The sequence below is a fragment of the Danio aesculapii genome, chromosome 7 (genome assembly GCF_903798145.1).
Source record: "Danio aesculapii chromosome 7, fDanAes4.1, whole genome shotgun sequence".
NCBI lineage: Eukaryota > Metazoa > Chordata > Actinopteri > Cypriniformes > Danionidae > Danio > Danio aesculapii.
This window is the reverse complement of record NC_079441.1, coordinates 26,796,274-26,809,232: the sequence shown is the minus strand read 5'-3', so window position 1 is coordinate 26,809,232 and position 12,959 is coordinate 26,796,274. Positions and strand designations below refer to the sequence as shown.

At 37.8% G+C, this 12,959-nt stretch overlaps 1 protein-coding gene across 1 annotated transcript in view; it reads left to right on the top strand.

Annotated features, from left to right (window-relative positions):
* The window catches only part of stk33 (serine/threonine kinase 33), a 30,960-nt gene that overhangs the window by 10,845 nt on the left and 7,156 nt on the right, over nt 1-12,959 (top strand). The window contains exons 2-11 of the mRNA XM_056461471.1: nt 3,307-3,423; nt 4,035-4,148; nt 4,256-4,360; nt 4,466-4,604; nt 7,506-7,591; nt 11,642-11,729; nt 11,999-12,074; nt 12,156-12,268; nt 12,354-12,439; nt 12,587-12,829. Coding sequence (XP_056317446.1) covers nt 3,307-3,423; nt 4,035-4,148; nt 4,256-4,360; nt 4,466-4,604; nt 7,506-7,591; nt 11,642-11,729; nt 11,999-12,074; nt 12,156-12,268; nt 12,354-12,439; nt 12,587-12,829 — 1,167 coding nt within the window. The remainder of the gene's footprint in view (nt 1-3,306; nt 3,424-4,034; nt 4,149-4,255; nt 4,361-4,465; nt 4,605-7,505; nt 7,592-11,641; nt 11,730-11,998; nt 12,075-12,155; nt 12,269-12,353; nt 12,440-12,586; nt 12,830-12,959) is intronic.

The window sequence follows — 12,959 nt, the reverse complement described above, 5'->3', positions numbered from 1 at the left end:
AGTTTTTTACCCAGACATTTAAAAAGAATATATTTTAGAGCAGTAATCACAATACCGGCAAACAGTGATATTTTATCCAAGGTTATCATATCATCAAAATCATATACCAGTACATGCCTAGTGGAAATGGGCCAGTAATGTGCACTCCTAAGAAATTTATATAGGGGTACGTTTTCACAATGAGCCTGTGTTGGATACAAAGCCATAAAGTCTCATTAAAATGAATGCATGCAGGTGTAAATTGCAGGTAATGCATTTTAATTTGTCCTCAGACCTCAGCAACACATATCCTTTCAACAGCACAAAAAAAATAATGTTAATCAATATTTAGTATTAAGCATAAAGAGAGTGCTTTCAATAAATTGTTCAGCTCTCTGATGTTGAAATTGGCCTTTTTATGTCCTTTATGGCTCGATTTTAGTTTTGGCTCACTCAGCTATTGTTAAGTTCAGCATATCTGAGTTTTGCAGTTGTTTTAACCGACTCAAACCAGTGAAATGCTGATGCACCTTTTCATCAATGCCACTCACTTTTTGAAGTTGAAGAGTTTTTTTTGAAGTGGAGTACACAATTCCTTTCTACTAACAAAGCACATGTTCAGCAACATTTTGCTTTCCAATTCTTTATACACTGCATTTGCAGAAGTCAAAACTGCAAGACAGTTTCTGAGTTAAGCTGTAATGTCCTTTCCCAATTTCCTAGGCCTGTTCCGAGGGAACCCCATTTTGTTACTTTGACCTCTGCCACTCTTATCCCATAAGTCTAACTGAGCTATTAGGAGTGTCCAGAATCATTTTGTTTAGCAGATAGATGGTCAGCAATAGGAGAGCAATGGTGCCGTTATGAGAGGACCTGTCAGCGAGATTTGATAATGCCACTGAGAGAGGAGAGGTTAAAGACACTGCTTCCTCATTAATATTTAATCTCTTGTCTGTGTGGCGGATCCACTTCGCCGCTCCCACTCATCACACCATAATTGCTTTACGTTTAATTTGACTCTGGAGATCGTTTTAAAGCTGAGTAAATTGTACTTAATGTTGGTGTGGAGACTTTACACACTTTCTTTTAAAGTGAGAAGTGAATTGAATTGGAGAGCGGCAGGTGAAGGGGTTACAGAGACTGGTATGCATATATGCGATGGCATACACTTAAGAAACATGAATATTTGATGAGAAATCTTATTTGAACGTTTACAATTTATTGTTTAATACAGTATACAAGCTTTTTAGAATAATTACACACATGCATGCACAGGAAAGTTTGCCGGGTACAGATACACTTTAGCGTTTCTATGTTGATAAATCTTTACTATTCTAAATGAGAGGAAATACTTGTCTGCAGTTATGAATGAATTATCATAATATGTGCCCAAGCTGTGTCTAATGTAGGCTTTTCATATAAGCTTTACTGTACAGGCATTTGTCGATCTCTGTAAACATTTTTTTATTATTTTTCTGTTTTTCTTTTTATTCTAATTCTTTACAAATTACTTCTTAGACATAAGTGTTTTAGTATTAATTATTATTAAAATAAATAAAAGTTAGAACAAACAATCAAATTAGATGATTAAAGAGCCCCTATTATGGGTTTTTTGAAAATGACCTTACAGTACTTGCAGTGTTACAGCTCAAAGTGAATGAAAACATCCGGCTGAGGTTTAAATCTGAAAGTGAACAATGTTTAAAACTATTGATTCTTTAACAAAAGAGTCGACTCAGAGTCAAATAAATGAATCATGTTAGGTTCGGATCTTTTGTCTGAACGCATCACTGCGATACGGTTCATCACCAAATATGTAGTGTTGGATACGGTAAAACATGATCGCGCCTTTTTCTTCAGACACTAGCAGAGCATGGGGGATCTCTGGACTGATCATGACATGAAGATGATGATCACTGACAGATGGAGATTCGGCTGTGGGGATTAAAGGGTTAAAGTTCATTTTCACAACAATGCTCCAGTATAGCCAGCCCTGTGCTATGTTTGTTCCTGTCATTTTTCAGATTTTTGATATAATAACCTACGCTGCAATGCGGGATTCGTCGGCCGTTTGCTATTAAAGGAACTTGCAGCAGAGACTATTATGTATGGGACTTTGTCAGACTTTGACAGGGACTTTGTCAGTAATTGTTGCAGTTCATATGGACCAGTTTCTTCTTCCTCCAGATCATAACATGTAAGTGTGAATAAAATAATTTCCTCGTTTTCTGTAGTTTGCAAAATATATATTCAATAGTGTTTTGTAACTTGTAATCGCTCTGCACGGCTTGTAATCACTTGTCTATTATAGATAAGTGCTTGTTCTGTATCTCTCAGGTTAAATCTTTATGGCTATACACATATCGGGCCCAAAACCACGTTGAAAACGCAATGTGTGCTTCTTTCTTTACCGATTTTAATGCGTTTCTGAACTCACGATCCTCTGCCATTTGCCTTTGCTATGGCCACCATCAGCTGTTCCTCACACATACAGCTCGGCCAATTTTTAAAATAGTAACTTTTGCCACTGTGTTGATTAATACTAAATGTGTGTTGTTGTTGTTATTACTTGTGGTTAGGTTTAAGAGTAGAGTAATATGCTGGTGTTTAACTGCATTGCTTTATTGCATTCCTGCATTGGGCTCACACATTCTTTGTGTTACTTCATAACCATGGTGGGCATTTCTCTGTATCGTGCTGAACCCAACTGACCAATCACTACAGATTGGGCCCTCGGACCAATCACCGCGGATTAGCCTCACGCAAAGGAGGGGTTTGGGAACAAATGAATCACTAAACAAATCACATGGGAGTCTTTGGGATAATTGGGTCAAAATAAATGCATATTTTAAGACATTAAAAGTATTTTTTGACCCTGCATGCATATCAGCCTGTTGTTGGAGACCCCCCGAAACCAAAATATAACCCTTTTATAATGCATAATAGGGTCTCTTTAAAAAAATAAATGAGTTGAAAATAATTAAACCTGGAAGGACATCCCCTGTATAAAACATATGCTGGATAAGTTGGCAGTTCATTCCGCTGTGGCGAATCCTGATGAATAAAAGGACAAAATTGGATGGAAATTGGAAAGGAATGAACAATTAACAATTATTTAAATATTAAAATAAATACTAAAACGAGTATTATAATAACTACTGTGCTTTTTATGATTTATGATTTTTGTGCTTTTTAAATATAGAATAAATGTCTTGACAAATCATTTCTCTGTGAAAAGATTCATTCAGTCACCGGTTTTATGGACATTTTTTAGTATGTTATTTCTCAGTATGTGCAAATGACTAAATAGATTTATCTCACCTCTAGATGACACATACAAATGTTCCTGGAGCGGAAAAGAAAATGGCTTGTCAGTGGACACGTGCAAACAGTGCAGAGAAGAAAGTGCCCCACACTCGTATTGAGGATGAATCCAGCATACAGGTAGAGAGCACTCATTCACAACCTATTTTCCCTTAAATGTTTTCTTCTTGCTGCGCTGAAGTCATTATTTTTTTTTACCTATCAGAAGTCCTCTTTTTAAAATCAGTGCCAAAGGGTCACTTCTATCTTACACCAGAGCCAAGACCTTGCATGCCCCAGCTTGACCTCTCTGCAATCTGCTAGCGCCCTCGTCAGGCCTGGAGGGAAATTACACCTCTTTATGCTGTTGATTGCCCTCGCCCTCTCAAGAGGTTTCTGACTGCTGTCTTTGCCAAATCCGCAGCAGGCAGTGCTCAGCCTTGCATGCGCAGAGATAATGATCAAGTTAATTAGACCTGAGATTGAATGAACTGCTGCAGCAACTTAATCATTTGTAACTTGATTAGAAATACTATATTCTCCCAAACTCCAGAGACTGGCAAACTTGAAAATTAAGTTCCACTTTAAGGATTCAGGTCTCAACTTAATGGAGTATAGAGAAGCTGAAAAACAAACCCACCCTCATTCTGTCCCCATTAGTCAGAGCCGGAGCGTTGTTTACTGTCACTAAAGGAGAAGGAGTGCGTATGTAATACTTCACCTAATGCAGGCCTCTTTATTTGGATACCCAGAAAATCTATTCCTTTGGGAGGAAATTAGGTCAAGGCAGCTTTGGCGTTGTCTGCGAAGCCACTCACATCGAGACGCAGAGGAAGTGGGCAATTAAGAAGGTGAACAAAGAGAAGGTAAGTGTTTGCTTGTCATGTTTCACCTGTTGACAGAGGTGATGGATGGAGAGCCTCTCGCATGGTCTTCAAGGACGGGTTAAGTGTCATGCTTTGTTTCCACACAGGCAGGCACTTCTGGTGTCAAACATCTGGAAAGAGAAGTCAGCATCATGAAACAAGTGAAACACGAGCACATCATACATTTGGAGGAAGTCTTTGAGACACCAAAGGTGAAAGCAAAAACATCAAGCGCCTTTTGTGTCATAATTTGTGTATGCAAGGTTTCTGGTTCGATGTCAGAAATGAGAAGTGTACGTTTGTGTGCTCCTCTCCAGAGGATGTACCTCGTGACCGAGCTATGTGAAGGAGGCGATCTAAAGGATCTCCTGCAGAAGAACAAGCACTTCACTGAGGAGGAGACCAGACACATCATCAAAAGCTTATCAGAAGCTCTTGTTTATTTGCACAAAAAAGGTGACGCTCGCAAAAACCCTCCACACTCATCAGTAGATACCTTTCAATCCTGGTTTATAATCGACGCATTTGCTAGCATTTTTTATTTTTTATTGACTTCAATAACAAACATACAAAATCCGATCTTACATAAAAAGACAAAAATAGTAACAATGATAATAACTTAACAGATCAGGCTAAATAATATTATAAACACATCTAAAACAGTTGGCGACGCGGTGGCGCAGTGGGTAGCACAATCGCCTCACAGCAAGAAGGTTGCTGGTTCAAGCTTCGGCTGGGTTAGCTGGCATTTCGGTGTGGAATTTGTATGTTCTCCCCGTGTTCGCGTGGGTTTACTCCGGGTGCTCCGATTTCCCTCACAAGTCCAAAGACATGTGGTATAGGTGAATTGGGTATGCAAAAAATTGACCGTAATGTTTGTGTGTGAGTGAGTGTGTATGGCTGTTTCCCAGTGATGGGTTGCAGCTGGAAGAACATATGCTGGATAAATTGGCGGTTTATTCCGCTGTGGCGACCCCAGATTAAGAAAATGAATGAATGATTAAAACAGTAAAAAAAAGAAAAACGAGAATACAGAGATACATAAGTAACACAAATACAGCAAGAGGAAAGAAGGACTTATGTATTCGTGATATTTTCAAAGTAATTGTCATAATAATCCAAGAATCTATCACTTTTCTTGTTTTCAACCAGTCTAAGAGATTTAATAAAAACATAAATTTCGATAAAAAATGTGAAAAAGACCTGTGAATTTGAAAATTTTTGTTTGTGATATAAAATATTTTCCATACAAAATAAAAAAGTTAATAATGTAGTTCTCTGGTATATCGGGTTTACCTTTATAGTAACAAATATTATCTTGTCGTTGAAAGGGGCTGGCACGTTCGCTAGTTCATTTGAGTGTGCGCGGCAAATGTGACGTAATCTCTGTGTTTGTGGAGGCTCGCTTTGGGTTTGTGCTACACGATTTCGGCTGGCGGAGCACACAAAATTTTTCGAGACTCGAGCGAACAGTTCGCACGGCACTGCATTTCATTTAAGTTGAACATGAAACAGGTATGCCTGTATAGACGCCTTTATGATCCATCCATGCGTGATCATAGGGGTAACAAGATGACCAATAATTCTTGGCTAGAAATTGCAACAGTGGTGAGAAAGGAGGAAAGTTTTTGTAAAAGTTTGGAAAAACCTGAGGGATAAATTAGTTAAAACCAAAAAGAGAGGCTAAAATGGAGACCGAGGTGGTTTTAATATTACAGAAATATGTTTTTCCACCATTCAAAGGTTTTACACTGATGTATATATTACAACTTTGAATTTAAAACCATTTAATAGTTACAAAACTAAAATGAAGTAACAAATTATTTCTTTGATAACTATTATCAAATAGGAATATTTGAACTTATCAATAAACTATTTTTACAATATACTGATGCCCTGTTTTTAGGCTTTCATTGTTGATAACGGTCAGAAATGTTGGACCATTATTGCCGTTTTAGTTTATAAGTAGAGGACAAACTAGCCAGACAGTAATGTGTGAATTGTTGAGTGGGCTAAATAAATATTTTTTAGTAAGTGTATATTTTTTGGCTTTTATTCTTGCTATAATAAAAAAAATTATTTGTAGAGCAACCCCCATGTTCTGTTGTCATTCATGTTTTAATAAACTTTAATTGGTAAAACTGTCCAAAATATGTACAAAAGCAAGTGATGCATCAAAGTTTGGTTTAAAATAATCTTGAATGGTTAAAAAATCTGTACAATCATTAAAATAATTTATAAAAATGATAAAAATAATAAGTTAAAAAATCTTTAATAATATTAATGATATGACGTAGTTCCAGAAACTTCCTACTTCTCTGTTTATCCATCTGATTTTACGGTCAGTTTCTTTTTACCACCCCCTGTTATTTTAAAGAATATCACAATGGCGAACGAGTCAAGTATAAAAGCCTTGTCTGTTTCATAAGGTGCGCGAGCAGTCAGCGGAGGTCCACGATGCGGCGCCAGGCAAAAGTATAAATCAGGCTTCACAAGCCTTTGGTTGAGTTTTCAGAAAGGTGTTGATGATTCCTTGCCTGTTGTTACTTATCTCAGTGCCAGTACATTTAGAGGGATGTGTGCTGTGAATTAAAAATGACAATGCAAAAGTTTGAAAACATCTTTGTTGAGTCACATGCGACAGCCTGGACTCCTTTGTTCTCTCCACATCCAGTAATCGCTCCGATGATTGCATTCACATTAAGTTTCTCTGTCATTACGGATAATCTGGCTTGTTTTAATAATGAGATAATAATGAACAACTGTCAGACAAAATATCAGCCTATTTTAATTGAGTCTGAGGGGTTTATTTGAAGATGGCGTTTTTTTTCTCTTTTTCTCCCCTTCTTGTGAAATCTGCAGTTAGAGGTAATTTAGGACGTTGCTTGGCAATGAGACACCATTACATGGGGCTAATGAGTCATTAACAACGAGCAGGGGAGGAATACTGATTAATAGGTGTGTTTTTCAACAGTCCCCGAGTGCTGGTGTGCCTTACGTCTAGAGCAGCTAATGATGCCACTTGCAATGTGTATATAGGACTGGAGTGTTTTATGAGATTGCAGTATATTAGCCTCACGCGCTGATTATAATTTGATTATTTTCACATTTCTATTTAAGTATGTGCAGTTAACGTGCGAAGCAGTAATGAAGAGTCATGATGTGTTGTGGGAGGACGAGGAATGCTGGGTTCACATTGTGAACTGCAGTTTAAAGGGAACTGAGCAAAACAATTCATTTGAATTGGTCATTAAAGCTTATTTAAAACTCTTACAATTCCAGCGCCTTACGTTTTGCCACTGTGAATAAATACAAACCCATTTCTCCCTTGCTCTGCTTCCTCTTTCTCTCTCTCAGACATTGTTCATCGTGACCTCAAACTGGAAAACATTCTCGTGAAGAGCTGTCACCAAGGCAACGATAATGATATGGTCAATATCAAGGTGAGCGAGATGGTTAAAAACTTCTACGCAGGCATGTGGGATGGCATTCAAACACGGCGGGACCTCTGGACATTCTCGTCTGTTGTTTAGTTCTCCCACTGTCCTCTTTGCCCAAACCTTTTAACTGCTTTTTAAATACTGTCTCATTACACCAGACCTCCTGCCTACCTCCTTTTATATCACATTCTCAAAGAAAATGAATCACAAGTGGCTTTTCTGAGACAAATTACCAGCCGGGGCACAGCGTGGAGCAGAATAGAGCGTTGACGGGATCCGACTGAAGCCGCTACCTGGAGCGGAGGGTTGAATTAGGGCAGCGCTGTGTTATAAATCAGAGTAGAACGGGGGCCCAAAGACAGCGCTGTCCTGGCACTGTATTAAAAGCTTTTATCTGGCAGAAGGTGGTCATCTCTCCTGGATATTAATCCTGCCCGCCCCTGACGCACCAATGAAACGATATACACTCCTCATATATATTATTCATATGGCTCAGGAGCACATAGTCTGTGTGTGTGAGTCAGTGTACTGGCTGCTTTTTAGAAGACCGTTTGGGCCGTAAATATTTTAATTGAGATCTAGAAGTAAAAGAGATACAGTGAAGCGTGTCTGCAGCTCATTACTTTCAATATTCCACTAGATCAGAGTCCAATGATGAAAAGTATCAAGGAAAGAACGAAAGAAACATTTAAGCAGTGTTGGGGAAGCTAGAACATTCTGAAACTGTAGTTTGATAACTACAAGCTACTCATCTGGAAAAGTAGATAAGTTACTGTCAGTGGTAGAAATTTGTGCACGGATGTGTAAGCGTATCATTCTGTAATGCATTAGTAATTGCTTAAAGGCATTTGGTGGTTTCAGTCCTCCTTCTCAACATCCATCTTCTCATCAGTGACATGCGGTCTGTAATGTCTCTCAATCAATGTGTGTAAAGAATTTAGACATCTTTTTGCACACTTATACTGCTTCCAAACAGTTTGTTGCATTTGTGAAGCGCCAATGTCTTGCGGTTGTTCAGTATGATGCAATTTACTTTTTATGTGAGATTTGGATGGACAAGAATCTGATTAATTTACTTTAGCCAATTCCCAGACACAAGAAAAAAAAAGTAGTGACTGTAGGTTGAAGGAAAATAGTGGGGTAAAAGTACCAATACAGCACTAAAAATGTACTTAAGGGAAAGTATAAGTACATATTTTTAAAACTACTTAGTAAATTACAATTCCTAAAAACTGGACTAACATAGTTTCAATTTACTAGAACTTCTATGTTAAGCTGCTTTGTCAAAGTCTACATTGTAAAAGCGCTATATAAATTAACATGAATTGAATGCTGATAAAAACTACTTAATTACAGTAAATTGTGTATTTGTAATTTTTTACTTTACACCACTGATTACTGTACACTTCCAAAAAAGTAGAGACCGTAGCTACACAACAAGTAACTTCTTAAATGTAACTAGTCACATTGAAGCTATTATTTTCACAAAACATGAATAAACATTAATTTGGAGTAAAATATTTTGTACCTAAAACTGCAATACAATCATAATGTCAAAGGTTAATGTTATTATACAGTTTTCCAATTTCTCAAAATGTCAAGGGTCAAAGTACAAACCTGCAAAACTGTAGCATTGCAATAAAATTGTAATTTACTTAGATTTAGCATTTTCTCAAAACAGTAACATGGCTTCGATTTAGTATGAAAATTTAATGAAGCCTTCACACAATGTTCTTAGCTAATTGCCAAATGTTAAAATACTTTATGCATTGAATTTTAACTGTTGTTACTTGAAAAACAAAATAAGAGTAATAAATTAATAATAAATAAAAGAAATGTAAAGCCTTGAGATGTATGATTTACCAATAGATGGCCATAATACACTATTGTAGTATGTGATCTTGTAAGATGACGCTGTGCTGCTTCAAACCATTGCAGGTTCACTAAATGGATTGTAGCTGTTGTCACGCTACTTGCTGGAAAAAGTAGTTGAAAAATATACATTGTTTTACAGGTAGCTGAGTTAATGTCAAGTTAAAATGTACTATAACTAAGCTAGTAGTTTTTAGTGAAAACTTTCATTTAGAAAAGAAGAAATGTACAATATAAATCAGGAAGTAATCTGTGAGAAACTGTAATACAAGTACTTACAATTACACTGAAAAAATTATGTCTGTAAAATTGGTGCAAACATTTTTTATGTGTTGAATTCAAACAAACAAATTAAATTTAGTAATGTTCAACTTAATTTGTTTGTTTATATTCAGCCCAAATAAATTGTTTACAACCACTTAACTTAAAAAAAAAAAGAGTAAATCCAAGGAATCATCTTTGAATATTTTTTTTCAGTGTACAAAGTGATAAGAACAATGAACTTACTGGAAGCATGATATTTCCATAAGTTTCTATTAACTTTCAGATTTTTTGTTGCTAGATAAACATAGCTTTAAGCAAGGAATCTCAATTAAGAGATTGGCATTTTTTTTGGGTTTGTGGATAATTAATAAACTAATTTTGAGAGGATCACGTGCTTATGATTGTTCACGGCTGGTCCCGCATCAGCTTACGATTGATTTACCAATGAGACAATTTCTAACTCACTATAAATAACCAGAGTTTCTTATGTTAGTATCTTCGTCTTGAAGAATCACCCCCACCCACCCCTACTCCCCCTCCTTTCTAGATGGGCGATACGGCCATTACATGATTAGCACTGTTGCCTTACAGCAAAAAATGTTTCTGGTTAAAGTCCCTAATAAGCCAGCAGACATTTCTGTACGGAGTTTGCTCGTTTTCCCTGGGTTCTCCGGTTTCCTATCACAGTCCAAAAAGCATGCAACCTTTGTAAATTGAACATACGAAATTGACACCATAGTCAAGCCGTATATCTCTCCTTAGCCATCCCTATATCTGTCATTAGCCTGAAATAAGTCAGGGGAGTTCATCGAGATCTAACTGAACTCAAACTCCCCTCTCACCCTGCTAATGGGAGGGAGTCCAAGGCTCGAGGACCTCATAAGCTGAAGGCTCTCTCCCGCGACAGCATGCCAAACAAGCCTTATTATCTTAAAATATATATTCTTCATTTTTATTTTTGTGATTTGACCAATAGAAAATAATATCTTTGAAGTTGAAGAGTTGTTTCAATAGTTGTGACTTATTTGAATAATTATGTAAATCCAACCGAAACTTTTGTTTTACATGTAAAAAAACATGTGAGTCAAAGTTTCCTTACTTTCCTGACAGAAAGAAGAAGTATCCATCTGCAATATCAATGCATTTTGAGATAAATGAGTTGACCAGGTATATTTTGTGTAGAATTTTAAAATGAATTTCCTTTGCTTTGTTTGGGATTACATATTTATATGGAAGAAGCCATGTTCTTTTCCAATCAATATCTTGTATTAGCTGAGCTACTTGTAACTACCCAGGTAGCAAAGAATTCTGGCCCAGATTTGGCATAAAGCTGGCACAGTAGGCATTCATCCGGCACTGGCACACAGCATGTGGGCCAAACACGGTCCAGGTTTTGCAGAGGTTGCACCGTCTTTAAGGCGGCACACAAGATTTGGATCAGATGTAATATGTAGTATGTGGCCCAGATGTTAAAAATCGATATGTGGGCCACGTAAGTGACCCACATTTAAAATACATTAAAATTATTTATGAGTAAAGAAAAAATTTCTACCAGTCAGGTCGCTTTGAGAAAAAGCACACCAATTGTGTGCCTAAAGCGCAATGCTTAATGTTTTATCAATTTCATTGCAATCAATACACACCAACCCATCTGGTCCAGTTCAGGCCCAGTTATGAGTTATTAACTTGGCTGAGACTTGACCCAAATATGGTTCATGTTTGGCCCTCACCTGGAAGCCAGACTTGGTCCAGTCATGTACCGTAATTCACTGCAGCATGTGGGCCAAGCAAAACCAGATTGTGTGGGCCAGAGCTGGGCCAGAGAAATTGAGCTATGTGGGTAGCTACACCACTACACTACATTCTGTGTTTTCTGATTAGATTGCGAGAAACATAACAAAGACTCTCTCTTCCCAGGTCACAGATTTCGGACTCTCTGTGCAGAAAGGTGGTGTAGGCAGTGAAAACATGTTGCAGGCCACCTGCGGGACACCTATCTACATGGGTAATTCACATACAGTAACGCATACATTTACATGTTCCATTTACTCGTGATTTGATGAGTTACTATGGGGGTGGGGTGTTAATAAATTGAACGAAAGGCTGATTAAAATGAGCAGTAAGGAGGAGATGACCTAATTTAAGTGATGTGGAGCTGTTAACATTTGAGAAGGAGTAGAGGCTGAACGCTGTCAAGCACGTCACGCATCAGATATCAAACATTACACCAGCCTCAAACATCTTTCATTATTGACACATGAACTTTCCTTTCAGCTCCTGAGGTGGTTAACGGTCACCAGTATAGCCAACAGTGTGACTTGTGGAGCATCGGCGTGATCATGTACATGCTGTAAGAAGATCTTCGCTGTTTATTTTTTTCTTCTCACGCACACATTTAATCTTAAAATGTGTATAAAATGTGTTTGTTCAGGTTGTGTGGAGAGCCTCCTTTTGTATCTAGCTCTAAGGAGAGGCTTTCTGAGATGATCATGAAAGGAGACCTCGCCTTCTCTGGCCCTGTGTGGAACACCATTAGTGATGCAGGTTATAATCGCATCTAATATCCAGAGCGTTGCATTATTATTGCAGTCTAGCAAGTGAGGTAACTTCTGTCTGTTCTGTCTTGCAGCCAGAAATGTAATCCGGTGTTTGTTGAAGGTTGACCCAGCTCACCGCATCACAGCCAATGAGCTGCTAGATAACCCTTGGATTTCAGTAAGAGAACTTCATTACTCTTTTCCTCTGTTAAAATGAGGTCATGAATATTATAGATTCAGAAAACAGCTAATTAGCCCTTTTCAGTTTGATGGATGACTAAATGAGAAGCCTGTCAGAAAGAATGAAACTCTTGTGTGTTCAAAGGGAGACACCTCAACCGCTGTTACACGTACAAACGTCTTAGAGATGATGCGTCAGTTCCGGAACGCTCCAGAGGACGAGGAGATTGGGGAGATGAGCGAGGGACTGCACAGCCTCTCTCTTTCCTCCTCTCAGGACAAAGGGTCAGGGCCGAGAACATCTCAAGAACTCTCAGTAACCCCAGCTACTTCAGAGGACGTCACAGACAGCAGCAACAGCAGCAAACCCTCTACCCCAAACAAGAAGGTAATAAAACAAAACAAATTGTTCAGGTAATTTACAAAAAGGATATTGCCGTTCAAAGATAGCTCATACTAGTTATTTTTAGACTGCAATGACCAAGCATTTCAGTATGATCAGCCATTAAAAACATTCT